The sequence below is a fragment of the Anopheles nili genome, chromosome 3 (assembly GCF_943737925.1).
Source record: "Anopheles nili chromosome 3, idAnoNiliSN_F5_01, whole genome shotgun sequence".
Taxonomy (NCBI): domain Eukaryota; kingdom Metazoa; phylum Arthropoda; class Insecta; order Diptera; family Culicidae; genus Anopheles; species Anopheles nili.
This window is the reverse complement of record NC_071292.1, coordinates 61,071,642-61,087,895: the sequence shown is the minus strand read 5'-3', so window position 1 is coordinate 61,087,895 and position 16,254 is coordinate 61,071,642. Positions and strand designations below refer to the sequence as shown.

Here is a 16,254-nt window from a genome sequence, read left to right as displayed (position 1 = left end):
CATGCTCACCGTCACCGATTATAACCTTCAACCGAAGGGGTTCCAAGAAAACGTATTATCTTTCCTAATATCCTTGCTTCGTCCGAGCGATGTGTCCTCCCCAAGGGAAGCTCGTCTGGTCGGATTAACGGACGCGTTTTGCGTCACTTTTCGGCCAAAGAACCCCGACTTCGGGCGAGAGGACGGCCCGTCATGCTTGAGGTGATAAATTTTAATGATTTACCAAAACGCCAATCCACCGGCCAAAACCATCTGGTCAACGTCAACCAATCTGTACCCTCCGGGAGAATGGGGATCCTTTTGCGTGAAGCGACCAGCAGCTGGTTTGTTGTTTATGCGGCGAAAACACAATTTACATATTCTAATCTCGACACTGCAGACACCCGAAACCGTGGTTCCTTGCGATCGTCATCACCGTAATTGAAACGTCACGCACTTAAGCCCAGAACACATTTGTTTTGTCGAAAAGAGTTAACGTGAACAGGACCGGAACAGGGCTGGAAGCAACGAAGGCGCTAAAGAACGGTGACAAATGGGTTGGCGCAGTTTCGCGTTGTTCTTGGGTGAATGCAACCCGGGAAGGAAGAAAGCCGGCTTGAGGTTATGTTTCGCAGATCCCCTTGAGGTTTGGGGGCGATGTTAACCAGCTGACCGTAATGGTGGCGTGGGGATTTGGGACGTAAAGTTCGATAAGTTACACGTTTCTCGCGTTAGTGTGGAACGCCACGCCATAATCGTGGCCCCGTGTGAGCAAGAAAATGGGTGCTCGCGTGCGATAAATAGGACTTACAGTTGTGTGGCATTACATTCTCTTCTTTGAGCCCTAGCTTCCGATATGTTGCACGTGCGTCTGACCGCTTATCGACTAACGCATAAAACACGCTTTGTTTTCATCCACCTCCCAGGTTTCAGTGACCCATATTGTATGCTGGGAATACAACCGTCCGGAACACCGCCTCCACCATCACCCCAGCCACCGATGACTCCGCGGACACTCTCCGACACCGGTATGGACAGCCTGGACTCGCCCGAGCACGGAAAATTGCGCAAACATCACAGCTTCCGGTTGAGTTTCAAGCGCAAGGAAGGTCGCCAACAGCGAGACTCGGTCGGTCCGGTTCCAGCCAAATTCATTCGAGCCACCTCGGTCAAACCGCACACCCTGTGTCCGAAATGGAACGAAAAATTCAAATTGTAAGCAAACTGAAGGTGAGCTTACGGGTTGTTTTTACTTACACTCTGCTCGCTTTGCAGTGACATCGATGACATACACTCGGATCAGCTGCACCTGGACATTTGGGACCACGACGACGAGAGCAGTGTGCTAGATGCTGTATCGCGACTGAACGAAGTGAGAGGCGTTAGGGGTTTAGGTAGATTTTTCAAACAGGTATGCCAATCGGCACGGCAAGGCTCCCAGGACGACTTCCTCGGTTGTATCAATATTCCAGTCTGTGTAAGTACACCCGCCATCGTTTTACGAGCCGACCGATCAATTCACGATCTCTCTGCAACTCTCTCGTTGACAGGATATTCCTTCAACTGGCATGGAGGGTTGGTTCAAGCTGGAGGCGCGCAGCTCGCGAAGCTCCGTGCAAGGCCGCATCCGTCTGAAGCTGTGGCTGTCGACACGTGAGGATCGCGGCACGTCCGAGGAGGACAACACGCTGGAGGTAAAAAAGTTCGAACGGCTGCAGACAATCTTCATGATGCACGAGCTGAACGTGTACGAGCCGGCGTGGAAGTGGAACGGCGAACTAGCCGGACCGTCGCTGACCATTCTGCACCAGATGGCTGTGCAAAGTGATCTCTCGGATCTACAGATTTCCTTAGCGAAGTATGGCCACCGTGCGAAAACGTCCTGCCCTGCGGGAAGACTAACACGCTCGATCCTATCGTTCTTTGCAGACTGGTAGCGATCATCCGAATCAACCGCAAAAAGCCACTCGACACGAAGTTTATCCACCGGCAGCTGATCGAGGTGGACAAGCTGTGGATCAACAACTACAACAACGAACCGCTGACGCGGGAGCTCGAACAATGGCTGGCGGATTCGCTGAACGGGTTCGTCGAGCGATCGCTCTGCCAGATGCGCCGACATCGGGAGATCTTTCCGGCACTGCATCCCCCATCGCTGGTTCGATTGGAGTATCTGCTGCGGTGTCTCGGTTTGCTCGGTTCGATGCGAGCCTTCCGGCAGGTTAGCCCTTTTAGCAAAGGTGTACGGGGTGAGATCGTGGGAGCGTTGCGTAAGGGCTCGATCACTTGGTCCCAGGCGCAGCTGCGCGAGTCTCAGCGATCACCGAACCCGCTCGTGCATTATACGACGATTTTGATCGCGGATTTGCAGCTCGGCATCACGTACTATCATGGGCTGTTCGATACGACCAACGGCATTCAGTATTTTAGCATCGTGTATAAGCAGTTTGATTCTTTGGTTCGTAGTCGCTATGAGTCAGCGCAAACGAGAGTAGAAACTGATTGTCCTTCTTGAACTATTTTCCAGCTCGGTGAGGAAGTGACCAACCGGATCGAGTGCGGCCAGCTGCCAGGGACGATAGTGAATCATTGGACGATTCTCGATCACGATCGCGAACCCGATACGGCTCCTTTTGAGATCTATTTCGCGCTGCAGGAGTTCCACAACATGAAGTCACATCTCTCGGCTACGCCACAACCACCGGAAAAACCGCTCGGGTTGCAGAATTTCCACGAATGGTTCGAACCCGCCGTGCAGCGCTGGATATCGGTCAGCAAAACCAAAGCCATCCAACGTATCAAGGCGGCCGTTAGTGTCGATCAGGTGTGCGAAGGTGAACGTATCGTGCGGCATAGCACTTCGTCCATCGATACGGCGTCGTGTTTCTACCAGATCCGTGAGTTTTGGAAGAACCTAGCCTGGCCGGATCACGCTTCCGCTGCGCATTATGAGACGCTCATCATCGATCTGGTTTGTACGACCTCGAACGTGTACTCGGACCTGATCCATCAGGGTCTGGCGGATGCTGGCAGTGGGTATTACGAGAAGCAGACCCAACAGCAGCCCCGTACGACCGACGAGCTGTGTGTGATCGTCAACAACCTCGAGTACGTGCGTCGTGGACTGGCGGAGTTCCATCCCGAGACGCACCAATTGCCGGAAAATGCAGAAACCCTACTCGACAACACGATCGCACAGCTTGAGGCGAAAGCGGACCGTGTCCTGACGAAGCTAACCGCATCCATGCAGGGTCCGCTGCAGAAGTCCGTGTTTCATCTCGCTTGGTCACCGGATTCGTTGCCCGCAAATCAAGCCGTCATGCCCCTGCTCGAGTATCTCGATTCGCACCTGGCCACGCTGAATGTGACGCTGTTGTCGCAAAACTTCTACCGCGCCATGACACTCATTTGGAACAGCGTGCTGACGGAGTTTGCAAAGCAGATGGATGCAGGCGGCGAGGGTGAAAAACCGACCAACTTCCACGATCGCATGTACGGCGCACTGCAGCTGTTGGGCGAGTTCTTTAACGCCGAAGGACTTGGGTTGCCACCGGAAATACTGCACAGTGACACCTTCTGGCGGGTGGAGCAACGGTTGCAGTACCACAAAACCGACACCGATCACCTGATCGATCTGTTCTACATGCAGCGGCTGCAGGAGCAGCTTAACACGATCGGGCAGACCTCGCTGGGATCGCTGTCGGTGAAGGCGTACCTTAACCATGACTCGTTGTGCGTTGAAATTCTGCACGCCAAGGATGTGATCCCGTTGGATCCGAATGGTTTCAGTGATCCTTTCGTGATCATCGAGCTGCTACCCAGACGCGTGTTTTCGCATTGCTCCGAGCAGCAGACGAACGTGCACAAGGTAGGTTCTGATGCGTGAAAATTAAAGTTTTTACGTTAGATAATCGTGCATTCAATTCACACACGCAACACCTGCTATTTAACATAGTTTTGCCTCGTTGATATTTTGCTGGCAAGATCGTTTAACTTTTGGGCAGTGGCAAGACACAAAAACATCTACAACTGTACATGGTTTATCAGTTTATTATATCGTCCACTAGTAGGGTTTACAATAATACTTATTTGCTAGCTAACTACTTCGGCTTAGTGGCTGAAACGGTAAGAAATTCGTGCTAGTTGGCATTTTGAGTTTATTTATTTACTCAGTTGGTTAGGTATCTTCGAACAGCTGACTGGCAGTGTTGCCAGTATTGCTGTATGAAAATCTTCTATTTAACAAAAAGGGTTGCCAGATACACTTTTTCGAAATCACCTATATTATACTCCTTTCAAACGGATTTGACCGTTAAATCGCAGAGTTGTACTAAAACCATAATACTTCACCCATTATTCTGCCTTCGCACCATATTTCACTCTGGCATCGTTTGTTTGACTTTACAGAAAACGCTCAACCCAGTCTTCGACGAATGTTTCGAGTTTTCCGTCTCCCAAGAACAGTGCCAGGCGGAAGCGGCCATGATTGTGTTCACCGTGATGGATCACGACGTGCTGACGGCGAACGACTTCGCTGGCGAGGCGTTCCTGGCACTGAACAACATCCCGGGGGTGGCCACCAATTTTAACATCGATAATTTCAATGGATTGGCTCAGATCGATTTGCCACTGCTTGAAATGAAAGACAAAAGTAAGACCACGAAGCTTCGCCGTTCGGTAGGAACAATCTCCTCTGAACTTATCCCATGACCTTACCGTTCATTTTAGATCATCCGATTCTGCAAATTCTTGAAGGACGAGTCAATGATAAGAATTCGATGGACTTTTTACGCAAGCAAAAGGCTCGTGTTGTTGGTTAAGGTATCCGGTAGCTCAAACCCCAGTGAAAACACCTTCATCAAGCAAAAAAGAGATGCGATTCATTGAGGCAACTTCATTTGTCGTTTTAAAAACCTTCTGCTTACACACGGGATCCTTCATGCTCAACAGCAAAAACGCACTGCTAACAGATCAGATGCCAGGCATCTGTCTTCATCGCGCATATTAACAATGATAACGCATAGTATTGGAATGATAGATTACATCCCTAAAATATGGTACCGTTTATAGATGTTAGATTGCACCGGAAGGCAAACCTTTTGTATGATTATATGCAGTTTAAATTACTCACCGTAACGTACCCCTTCTGTTGTTAGAGCCAATCATTGCCTTCTTGATCCACCAGCAAATTCACCGTAGAATGCTGAGCATAGCTTAAATGTATATACGACTACTGGTCGCGCTAGAACGGGGTAAATCATGTCTAGCTATTAGAACTTGATCGTAGAGATATCTACCTAGCCATTTGCTTTACGTGCAGAGCCCCCACAAGCCAGCATATAAATATCGAACTGCTCACTCTATATCACAAAATGGGCGCAAGTTGCCAACATTTGATGTACTGTGGTGATTGATACGCGTATAGTTACGTACCTATTCGTATATATGAATAACGACACTACTAGGGAAAATTGTATTTTTAATACTGGGTACAATTATAGGCATGTAAAAAACACAAAAACACACCACTATACAACTCGAGCACGATTCAAGCAGCTAAAACCAGGCCAGCTTTCTCTTTGGGTCCGGAATCTTTCAAGTTTGACGACGTTGTCTCTGTGTCGAGGAGAGATTGTAGAGAAATTAGTGAACCGAAATGATTTGATAATTTTTAAAAAGCGAACTAGAGCTAGATTGAAAGTACGGCATAGTGGGTGTGCTAATGGCGAGTATCATCAATCAATTACACTTCTGCGCTCGGATTTGATGAAGCAACGATCGGGCGGGTGAGGTGAGTAGCATACTATATACACGTAAACCTTTATAAGGAACTATACATTGTAATATCCTGTCTTCTACAATGACTACTTCATGCTAGTACTATCGGTTTATCGCAACCAAACGAAATTGTGTGAGATTTGAGTGACTGTAGACGATGAAACGTGTGATTGATGTTCGAATGAAAAGTTGAAGTGATCCGAGAGCAGGAAGCCAATGAGAGAAAGCGAATGAACGGGGAAGCATAATCGAGTGATCGACCAACGAGGAAATGAATGAGAAGTTAACTTTTAAGCTGTAAATTTTCACAAACTGCAGATATTTTCTTATGAATGAATAATGAATCTAGTAAGCCGGTCGGAGAAGGAGAAAAAAGCATGACAACGCGCTGCAAACCGCACGCACGCGTGCTCTTTTGTACGACAGGCATTGCAAACATACACCTAGTCCCTCACTTGATCCTACGGTGCACTTATCCTAGTCAAACTGGTCCTGTCCTCCCTGTTGAACGCGGTTGTCCTTCTCACGTGGCCCGTTCGCTTTCGGAACACCGGAACCCGGATGTATCTTTAACGCATCCCGTACCGTACAGTATGAAATCGTGTATGGCTGACTGTGTACTTGTATGATTGTGTAGCGTAAATTGTACTTGCACTGTTTAACTAGCGTGCCATAACCATAAGCGATAATCATCCCGAGAAGGCATGTAGACGATTTTCCAGGAATCGGTTTTCCCCGCTGCCCATTCGAAGGATACTCTGTACTCAGCGGCAATGGCTCGGTGGCACTCTGATACCGATCATCTAAAGCAAATGATCTTTTTTTCGTGTCTCTTTTACCTGTACAAAAAAAATGTAATAGAGCGGTATCGTTTGCTCACTTCTCCACGCACAATGCACAGAGTAAGGACCTTCAGCAGTAGTCTACTTATTACTAGCGTATCGCGTAAATGTCGAGCTTAGATGTGCTAAACCAATAAATAGCAAAACGCACATAAATAGACGCTTCAATGGAAATGGAAACTTAGAGTAGAGACAATGTGTGTGTTTAGCATCAAAACCCGGTAGGATCTTCCGAATCGCGGCTGATCCGCGTACCAATTTCAACCATATTAACCCTACCTAGTAGCAGCTGTACAGAGAGCGGGGAATGAAAAACAAAACAAAACGCACGCACGTTTTCTAAAATGGCCAAGCTTTAACAGCATCCAAAACGACAGCACGGTGGCGCATCTCCATTGCATCTCAATGCCACCGGGCACATTCTCATCTCTCTAGCCTCACGAAAACTCGCCCATAACGTAACGCACCCGGCAAAAGGATGTAACAAACCAAAGCGAACTGATCTCGTGTCTCGTTTCTCTCGATGTACCTAAATATATCCGCGATAGTGTGAAAAGTGGGAGGAGGGCTCTATCATCGCCACACAAAGGACGAAGGGCACGGAACGGGGCTTAAAGGCACACCCCCACCCACGGGGGTGGGGAGCGGGCCTCGTTCTATTTTGTAAAGCGTGTTTTCTTTTGGACTAATCTTTATACACTTACATTGTTCCAACCCACTCTCTGCTGTGCGCGGGCAGATTTCGGCGAAACGGATTCCGCACCGAGTGAGGAGAGGACACTGTTTTCTAAGCTGCAAGCATCTAAAAAAACTAAACACCCTCCCCTGTAAAGCTAAACGAAAGCGCGAAAGCACGTAACCTCCTACGAAATATGATAACGGAAACTATTGAGCTAAACCAAACGTAGAGCAAATACGCGCACCTTATATACACTCACCTTGTTAGGTAGCGCGTAATCCTAGTAGCCTTTTTTTCTAGCGAAATGTCTTCACCTAACCTTAGCTCCTGCAGCATGATCCGTGTGCCGTTGCGTGAGAAAATCCGCAAACCGGGCGTCCCACGGGAACGGCGCTATGCGGAACACTCCTTATATGAGCATTTTTGTACAAAATTCAAAAGAAAATGAACCTCCTATTTCCCTTATCACTCACAAAAACTCATCAACCTACATCGTTAGCAATGTAGCAGAGCTGAACTATCAGAGCTCGCACAAAAAAAAATGCAGCCCCTCACACTGCGCAATTTGCGCGCCACTATCCTTATGCACTACACTTTTTCTGCCCTTCCACGTGGTGATCACCGGGCGTGGAGGGATCCTCTCGTGTGCGAGGGGCAGCAGTACAACTATTTTACGCCGTACACCAGAACACTAACGAACGACACTAAACGAGGGAATTAGATAAATTTAAAATCAAAATCAGCATAAAACGGTAACAATCGATAGCATAACATAACTCGACGAATGGCGTCTTACAGAAACGAAATACAAATCGTGGGCGGAGGAGTCGGAGTCAGTCAGCAGGGGTGTCAGAAACCGATCGCAAGGATATAGATTGGCCCACATTCGCCGCATTTCACTCAGCCCTTTATTTTTGCTAGCTCGATCCTTGCAAGGAGTCCTTGCGATATAGTCTAGTCATGGGTTTTTAACTCTTCTCTGTCCCCCGGGTGGCTGGCTGGCGTTTTTATTGATTTACGGTGAAGCTAGCATACTTAAAACGCTCACACCATTTTCCCATCAAATGATAACGAACAAAAAAAAAGAAGCAAAACCAAAGAGGTATCGTTTGAAAGCAGTACCGGTACGGGCAGGGGGGGGCACAAAACAGCGTATATAAAGGTAAAAGTAATATAAATATATTTTCTGTACCAAAGTTTACCGAACGCGCAACACGCCGGCACTGGAACCGTTTGCGCGCCACTACGGGTTTTGAGATGGTTGCGTTTGCTCTCCTTAGCTGATACTTTACTCCGCTGGATGCATTTTATTGTTGAAAATCAAAGAATTTACTGAATGTTGTACAACTACCAAAACAAACCAAAAAAAAAACTATATTTGAGCGTGGCACGGAAACGAGCGATTGGCCAAAGGAATGAGAAAGCACCTCTACACAAGCTAGGACTAACTAACAGAACCGCATTCAAACACATAAGACTAATATTCGTATTAAAAAAAAAAGCCCCACTGCGAGCGTACCACAACGGACACATAACAGCCGGACGGAGGCCATCAGAACCACTGGGGCGCTGCTAGTTCGCGATCGGGGAATCATATGTACCAGCGACTGTGAGATCAGTATTTTCGAGTATTATCAAACATATGAATAAAACAACAAAAGGATATCTGTTCAACTACCTTATCCGCATGGCATGGGTTCGCGAGTGCTGCAATGAAGAAATCCGAAGCACGACCGTTCGTTCGTTTGCAAGGTTGAGATAAATTTTATTGAAATCTTTCATAAAAGTTCATTGAATGTTTCCTTACGCGCTAGATGCAAAAAAAATAGTCCTGAAGCCTTAACGCTGGCTGAAGTGAAGTGAAATCCTTTGAACGTGCGCGTATGATCGCGCGCAAACAAAAAAAATATAATCATAAACGTATCAAAACAATCCGTGTGGCGTTGGGTGGGGGCGGAACCCTCCTTTCCCTTCAATCGCTTACAACCTAGAAAATATCGAGCAAACATGGCTGTGATAGTTCATCGGAATACCAAATATATCATAAGACCGAGGTAAAATTTCGTTGGCAGTCGGTGTGTGTGTGTGGGTGTGTCTAGTATCTAGTAGTTTCGCTCTAGGACGCACGTGCAGCACCGGTTCGCAGGTCCATTGCCTTTGGATTGTCCTCCGGTAGTCCGCTGGTTCCTTGTTCCTCTTTTTGTGCGTCACGGCACGCGCGCGCATGCGTATTATGCGTTTTGTTTTGTTTTGTATAACGAATCCGTGCCGGGATTTACGTCGGCATCGGTTCCTGTGTGAAGTAGGTATGGTTAAGGCACTGCCTGGCGGACGGACGTTCGTACCGGTTGAACGCGAGCATGAGTCTGAGGAGATCGTTCGACGTGTCGCACAGCTTCGGGCAGAAATCGTGCGGTTCTCTCCGCTTGGTCGGGCGGAAGTTTTCCCGCGCGATCGAGATACCCCGTGGCCACTGGGCCTCCGATGGGCGGCCGGTAAGTCTGCAAAAAAAGGTCACGAAAAGCAAGTGTCAATCTCGGGCACTGTACACAGGCACTCTCTCCTCCCTCCCACCAGGTGGCACTTACTCGAAGATCTTCTCCAGCTGGTTGCCCTCGGATGTCCCGGGAAAGAGGGGTTGGCGTTGGAACAGCTCCGCAATGATGCACCCGGCGCTCCAGATGTCGACCGAGCTGTTGTACGCCTCACCGAGCAGGACCTCGGGCGCACGGTACCACAGCGTCACCACGACCGTCGTTAGCTTCATCTCGAAATCGTACGTCTTCGCTAGCCCGAAGTCGGCCAGCTTTAGGTGACCGTCGGATGAGATGAGGAGATTCTGTGGCTTCAAATCTCGGTGTATGATCCGGTGCGAGTGCAGGAAATCGATGCCGGTGAGCATTTCGCATGCTAGCCGCTGGAAAAGGGTCGAGAAAAGGCGAAAAATTGAAACATCGAACAAGTGGGTGATCCCGCATCCCTTCCCAATCGAAGCTCAGCGACTCAAGGATCCTTGCGGTATTTCTGAAAGTTCCCTCATTCCCCAGTTCCTATCGTATCCTTTTTCTAAGCTGTTTCTATGTTTCAGGTAATATCTGTATCCGTAAATTAAACAATGCTGGAGGATTGCTGGAGAACGTGGAGCGTTCGTGTTTTCGCTTTCGTTGAAATCTCGCATCAGTGCCTTCGAAATCTCACAGCCCACGTAACCAGCGAGGTTTCGATCGTACACGAAGGACACGAGCCATCGAAACTTGGCGGCGTTGGACTGACGGATTCTACGACTGGCGTACTGCTACTGCTAAACTTCTACTCATTCATCCGACCCACGATGGCCCGCGGAACCACATACCTGGATGGTGTTGGGAGACAATCCTTTCGGGGGTAGGCGCTTCAGGTATTCGTCCAGATCCTGATCGAGGTGCTCGAACACCAGGAACAATACCAGCTGTCCTTCGTGCTCCAACCGTTGTCCTTGACACACATCCAGCAGTCTGCGAAGGAAGGAGTGGAAAAAAGGAAAAAAGAAGAGTTAGTCCTTAGCACCGCGTAAGGACACCCCTCCACATCCGCATCCTGACAGGCACCCACACTCCGGCAGGATGATGGACCGGCGATACTCACTTCACCACATTCGGATGCCCAAACGTATCGAGTTGCTTGAGCATGAAAATTTCACGCAGTGTAGACATCGGCACGCCATCTTCAGTCAACGCGACGCGCACCTTCTTCAGGGCGACGATGGTGCCGGAATTTTTGAGGTCACGCGCTCGGTAAACGGTACCATAGGCTCCTGTGAGTGTAAAGAAAATCCGGTTATCCTACGCTGAAAGGTGGTGGGTGGCAGGTGGCCGCGCTTACCCGTCCCGATCACCCCGAGCTCCTCGTAGTGGTTGGTAGCTTGGTTCATCGAGGAGACACGTCCTTGCTGCTGGTGGTGTTCGCCCGGCAACGACCGTTGAATATGTTGTGGTTCACCATTATCCTTAAAGCTGCTTGCTGACGCTTGTTGTAATGCGTATGGATTCGCCATCTCGCATTCGCTGTCCCGTCCTGCTCACTCCCGTGCGCTAGCCGCTACCAGCCGTCGATCGCACCTGGCCCCGACGTGAGGGTCCTTTGTTTGGTGGTGTCTCCTGCGAGCTCGGCGATCGTACAACCATCCGGGCTTGTTTATCTCGCGGAAATTCGTCCGCCACCGATCACCTCGTGGGACGGGGCGGTGCACGGTGACCGAAATTAAACACCAATCCGGGTAGGGGTAAAAACAAAAAAATCCAAACAAAAAAGCTAATTTGCGGAAACAGGAGAAAAGGGCTCCCGACGCTTTTTAACTTGCGTTGTTTTTCTAGACCCGCTGAATAAAGAGGGGAAGGTAGGGGAAAAGGCTGTCAGATTTGACGTTTGTCCGAAGTACGGGTTTTATCGGCCGAAGCGCTTTCATCGATTAGCCGAAGTTCAGCCGCAAAGGGGTACGTTTTCGGTCTCGCACTATAAACGTGCCGGTGGCTGCGTTCTGTTGTTTACCTTTTGGCTAGTGACATTTGTACGGTTCCCAAACACACAGCAAAAGCGATGGAGGAGAAAAAGCATACCAGTTTCGGTGAGCAGTAAAGCTCACCATCAGCCAGTGTTTTCCCGAGCAGAGCTCGTTTTGCGTGAGTACAATTCACCGGTAGCATGTTGTCGGTTAAGCAGCTGGTTTGCTTTCTGCTGTCGTTGCTCTCGTTCCTGTCGGTGTTTTACTCCGTGGGTAAATTGGGCGTTTTCCTGGCAACGCCGTGCCGCGCCCAGCGGACGGTGACACAAGCGCTGCCTGCAACTCATGCGGAGCTGCAAGCGGCGCTGTTTCCTCTGTTCTTCAACTCAGTGTGGGTGGTGTTGTTTGTGCTCCAGCACAGCTTCATGCGAGCCGACCGGGTGAAGCGTTTCTGGAGTGCCATTGGCCTGGAGCTGGCGGAACGGAGTCTGTACAACATCGCGTCATCGTACTGCTTGCTGGTGAGTCCCTATAGGCGGAGCAGAGATCGAGTGCCACGAGCGTAAATAAACCGTGTTCATTCGTGTTTGTAGTTGCTGCTCAAAAATTGGCATTCCCCACCCACGCAGTACCGCCTGTGGTTTTTCGATGTGGATGGAAACACCACCCTCTGGTGGGTGATGGTTGGGGCGCACGTACTGTCCTGGATCGTCGTGTACGGGGGTAGCCTAATGGTGGACCTACCGGAGCTGATCGGGCTGAAGCACGTGTACTACGACATCAACGATTTGGCACCGCCGATGTCGTACAAATCGCACCAGCTGCAGAGCTACTACAAGCGATACCGCCATCCGTCGTTTGTGGCCCTCACGGTGGTGCTGTGGTTCACCAACGGCATGACCATCGATCGTTGCCTGCTGGCCGTTGTTTGGAGTGTGTACATGTACCTTGCTTGGAACACGACCAAGGAGGATTTGAAGTACCAGCAGGCTCAGCTCGAACGGAAGCGCACCGAACTGGTCCGAGTCTCGGAGTAGGAGGTGTTCGGTGCATCAGAGCGTTTGCATCCTGCCATTTTCATTTTCATTATGGTGCCTTTCCCCCCGAAACAGGCCAACATAAATGTGTTTCAACTGACTGACTAATTTATTATAGCACGGTGAGGGTTTTACAGACTAATAAACTAACCAAAGTTTGAATTGATATCATCTCTCGAAACGTAGAATTGGTTAATTTTACGTGGGAGAAGGAAGTTGTATGTTGCGACCAACCGCTGATTGGTGTGCTATAAAATGCGCTCTGCACAGATGCACCATTTTGTGGTACGTTACTCTGTGCGGATTTCGAGGTGACGTCAAGGTTGCGCACTTTTATAGCAACTGTAAGAGAGAGAGAGGACATGCTGAGTGAGAGAGATAAACGAGAAAAAGCACATTTGACAGCTCACAAGAAGAAGCAACACGATGTAAACAAACGCCAAAACAGCTGAGTGAGCGGGATTTTGAGTCACGCGTTGTGCTGCTTCCAAACAAACTGTAATTTTATTCGCGTTTTAAAGTAGTTAGTTTGTGACCGCAACATTCAAACTCGATTAGAAACGAAACCGATTAGTCTAACGTCCGCGCGGTTGGTGATTATATGGACGGTAGTGCATTTGTTCACCAGAGACAATACGAACACCTGCACCTGAATGTAGTGAGTGGTTATTATGTGCATAAAGATCTCGTGTCGGTTCTTTCCATCCATCAACTTGAAGGGGTGCGATTTCTCTACACACAGCTGCAAGAGGTAACCTCAATCGCACCCTTAAACCAGTTGCTAATCACCACTCACTCAATCCACCTTCCCTTTCAGTACACGGGTATATTCCTGAACGATGAGTCAGGCCTCGGCAAGTGCCATCAGATTGTAGCGTATCTATCGGCGGTATCGGCCGGGGCCTTAGAGCGGTCGATTATACTGAGCCGTGGTACCCGTCGGCATCACTGGTCGTACCATTTAGATGCGTTAGCGCCCACACTCGCCACCCGGGTGTACCGGAAATCGTACGCCGAAGCGATCGAGGATCTCGACACGCTACAGGCCACCGCCTGGCAGTATGTCGTTGTGGACGAAACACGTGGGTTCATGACCGATCGGGAGCTGGACGTGCTGCGATCGCTCACTGCCAGGAAATACATCTTTCTCTGCTCCACGGATCTGCTCGAGTCGTTGGGCGTCCTTTCGGAGCGGTTGGAATTTTGTTATCCATGGGACACTGCACACCTGCGGACGTTGATCGAGCGGTGCCGCACACGCGGTACTAAACAGCGCCGGCTTAGGTTGTACCTTTGCACGAGGCCCTTTTTGCTGAGGCGCCACGTGCGAAACTATCGCCGGGTGGTTCCGCTCGTTGGAAGCACGGAATTTGCAGCCAGCTTTCATGCGTGGACGTTGGCGAACGATATCGTCATCGGTAGAGAGGTTGAGGAAAAGGAAGCAAGCCCTAATGAACAGGAGATCGCGTCAGAACGGGAGCAGATTCCAGCTGAATCGAACGGGAGAATCCCGCCGATCGATACTGCCTTTTGTGAGGTTGGAGGGGAGAAGAAACCCGTTAAGAAACCCCCGCTGAAGCACGGTCAGAATTCAACCAAATCGAGCAGTGGATTCGTACCAACCGGCATCGCCTTTTGTGAGGCTCAAGAGGAGGAACAACCCGCCAGTAAACCCTCCCAAGAGCAGGGCCGGATTTCACCAGAAGCGAACGAAGAATTTCCACTCCTCGACATTGCTTTCAGTGGAACTTTGGAGGGAGAAGCGAGCAAAGATAGACCACCACAGAATGTGGGCCGATTTTCATCAGAATCGAGCATAATAATCCCACCAATTAACCTAAAGATGACCCCAGATGCGGAAGTGAAGACGGGACGGATGGAGCGCAATGCGTCACCGGATCGTGGTTCCGAACCGGGGCTTCTCCGTGCAATTGACAGCGAACCACTGTTCGAACCGAACGAAACAAACACGGAGCTGATGCCGGAATTGCGCTTGGAATCGGATACATCGGAAGAGAGAGCGGCCGTGCTAACTGGCGCATCGGATGTCACCATTCCGGAGACGATTCACAACTCCGAGGAGTTTGTGCAGTGCGCCCAGGAGTTCTCTAGCTTTGGTTCTGCCAACCAACCGGTGTTGGCCACCGACCGATATCGCTTTCCGTTGGAGAAGTTCTTCTCGAGTCAGGGCTTGCCGAAGTCATCCAGCTCGTCGATAAGTTTCGACAGTCTGTCGAATGGGCAGGCCCCTGCCAGGGAGGTGGTCATTAGTTCGTCGGGTTCACAATCGCTTATCCCTAAATCACCGCCCCTGTTTGAGGAATCCGATCACGATACGCGATCGTTGAGCTTTGGGTCTTCACCATCAGCCGATGGCAGCGATGACGACATTTTGTTGCTGGATGATGTGTCTAAATCGCTGGTGCCGTGCGCCACGAAGCCTTTACCCGGTCATAAGCTGTGCCAACCGCAACGCTTCAGTACGCCCATCTCGAAGCTCATGTTTGGAGCATTGGCTCCAGGAACATCCGGGCTTTCGCAACCCGTGGTGAACGTGTCGTCGGCGGATATGTTCGCGGATTCACCGATGTCTGTGGACGACGAGAATGTGTTTGAGATCACGAAGAACAGCGCGTTTGCCAACCGGATTCGGGTGCGAGGAGAAGACAAAGGTGCCCCTTTGCTGAGGCTCGACGACGACGACGACACAAGTGGGGACGATGATGACGTACAGTTTGTGAATGAATCGCGCCCTGACATCATCGTCGATCTGGAAGACGAGCATGAGGACGCGGGCACCCCGAAATCGGACGTGTTAAACCGAACGGTGGTTTGCATGCGAACGCCAACGAGCGGAAGATCGAACCAATCCGTTTCACCGGGACGCGGTTGGCTTGGGAAGAGCCTTCGGACGGCGTCGGTGTCACCGGGGAGTGGCAAAAGCACACCGACCAGCAGTAAGCAATCTCCTCGGGCAAGCAGCAGTGGCGCGAACACACGGAATGATGGTGTCCGTCGGGTGTTGCAGGACGTGAGCAGGCGTCGGAAGTTGGATGAACAGTTTAAGTCCACGTTAGAGGGTCACGGTGTGCGGACGGAGGCAAAACGGGGACGTGATAGCCCGCGAAAATATCCCAAAAGAACGAGAACGAAAGCGCGCTAGAGAAAAAGTTCCGACGAGAGGTCTCATTCAGGCATTCGATTCTCAAATTAATTTCGAACTGATTGATATTTCGGAAATGTTCCAATTTTAGTTGAACCCATTAGCGCATCGCCAGTGCCCGCTTATATTCGGCACAATTTCAATTATGCTCTATTGTTTTATTTATAGATAATTTGTAGAGTGATAGAGAGAGGCTCTTCAAAAATGATAACGTTGTTGTTTAACAACGTAACATTGAAACCCGATGAAAAACCAGACTCATGTCCAATCGGGCATGTAACTATAAAGGGAAATAA

At 49.7% G+C, this 16,254-nt stretch overlaps 4 protein-coding genes across 4 annotated transcripts in view; 3 read left to right on the top strand and 1 right to left on the bottom strand.

The window, feature by feature from the left end:
- LOC128725598 (BAI1-associated protein 3) overlaps positions 1–4,821 on the top strand; it is a 38,311-nt gene extending 33,490 nt beyond the window's left edge. Inside the window, exons 5-11 of the mRNA XM_053819356.1 lie at positions 906–1,194; positions 1,255–1,456; positions 1,530–1,837; positions 1,909–2,437; positions 2,507–3,847; positions 4,387–4,630; positions 4,708–4,821. Of these exons, the coding sequence (XP_053675331.1) occupies positions 906–1,194; positions 1,255–1,456; positions 1,530–1,837; positions 1,909–2,437; positions 2,507–3,847; positions 4,387–4,630; positions 4,708–4,799 (3,005 nt within the window). The 3' untranslated portion in view covers positions 4,800–4,821. The remainder of the gene's footprint in view (positions 1–905; positions 1,195–1,254; positions 1,457–1,529; positions 1,838–1,908; positions 2,438–2,506; positions 3,848–4,386; positions 4,631–4,707) is intronic.
- A 4,699-nt stretch (positions 4,822–9,520) lies between these two features.
- On the bottom strand, positions 9,521–11,311 carry LOC128724758 (cyclin-dependent kinase 6). Its single transcript, XM_053818480.1, has 5 exons — positions 11,140–11,311; positions 10,903–11,071; positions 10,631–10,772; positions 9,867–10,195; positions 9,521–9,779 (listed from the first exon to the last, which is right to left on the bottom strand). Exons 1-5 carry the CDS (start codon positions 11,309–11,311, stop codon positions 9,554–9,556), a joined length of 1,038 nt encoding a protein of 345 aa, XP_053674455.1. The 3' UTR covers positions 9,521–9,553.
- A 556-nt stretch (positions 11,312–11,867) lies between these two features.
- LOC128725862 (nurim homolog) lies at positions 11,868–12,928 on the top strand. The gene is made up of 2 exons (XM_053819631.1): positions 11,868–12,279; positions 12,352–12,928. The coding sequence occupies exons 1-2, from the start codon at positions 11,959–11,961 to the stop codon at positions 12,793–12,795; spliced, it is 765 nt and encodes a 254-aa protein (XP_053675606.1). The 5' UTR covers positions 11,868–11,958; the 3' UTR covers positions 12,796–12,928.
- A 468-nt stretch (positions 12,929–13,396) lies between these two features.
- Positions 13,397–15,958, top strand: LOC128724757 (uncharacterized). The gene is made up of 2 exons (XM_053818479.1): positions 13,397–13,546; positions 13,613–15,958. The coding sequence occupies exons 1-2, from the start codon at positions 13,397–13,399 to the stop codon at positions 15,956–15,958; spliced, it is 2,496 nt and encodes an 831-aa protein (XP_053674454.1).
- The last annotated feature ends 296 nt before the right edge of the window (positions 15,959–16,254 follow it).

Coding starts and splice junctions, on each gene's coding strand:
- LOC128724758 (XM_053818480.1), bottom strand. CDS start 11,311: ATGGCGAATCCATACGCATTACAACAAGCGTCAGCAAGCAGCTTTAAG. Junction 11,072..11,139: donor GCTCGGGGTGATCGGGACGG/GTAAGCGCGGCC, acceptor TTACACTCACAG/GAGCCTATGGTACCGTTTAC. Junction 10,196..10,630: donor TGTCTCCCAACACCATCCAG/GTATGTGGTTCC, acceptor ACCCTTTTCCAG/CGGCTAGCATGCGAAATGCT.
- LOC128725862 (XM_053819631.1), top strand. CDS start 11,959: ATGTTGTCGGTTAAGCAGCTGGTTTGCTTTCTGCTGTCGTTGCTCTCG. Junction 12,280..12,351: donor CGTCATCGTACTGCTTGCTG/GTGAGTCCCTAT, acceptor TCGTGTTTGTAG/TTGCTGCTCAAAAATTGGCA.
- LOC128724757 (XM_053818479.1), top strand. CDS start 13,397: ATGGACGGTAGTGCATTTGTTCACCAGAGACAATACGAACACCTGCAC. Junction 13,547..13,612: donor TCTACACACAGCTGCAAGAG/GTAACCTCAATC, acceptor CTTCCCTTTCAG/TACACGGGTATATTCCTGAA.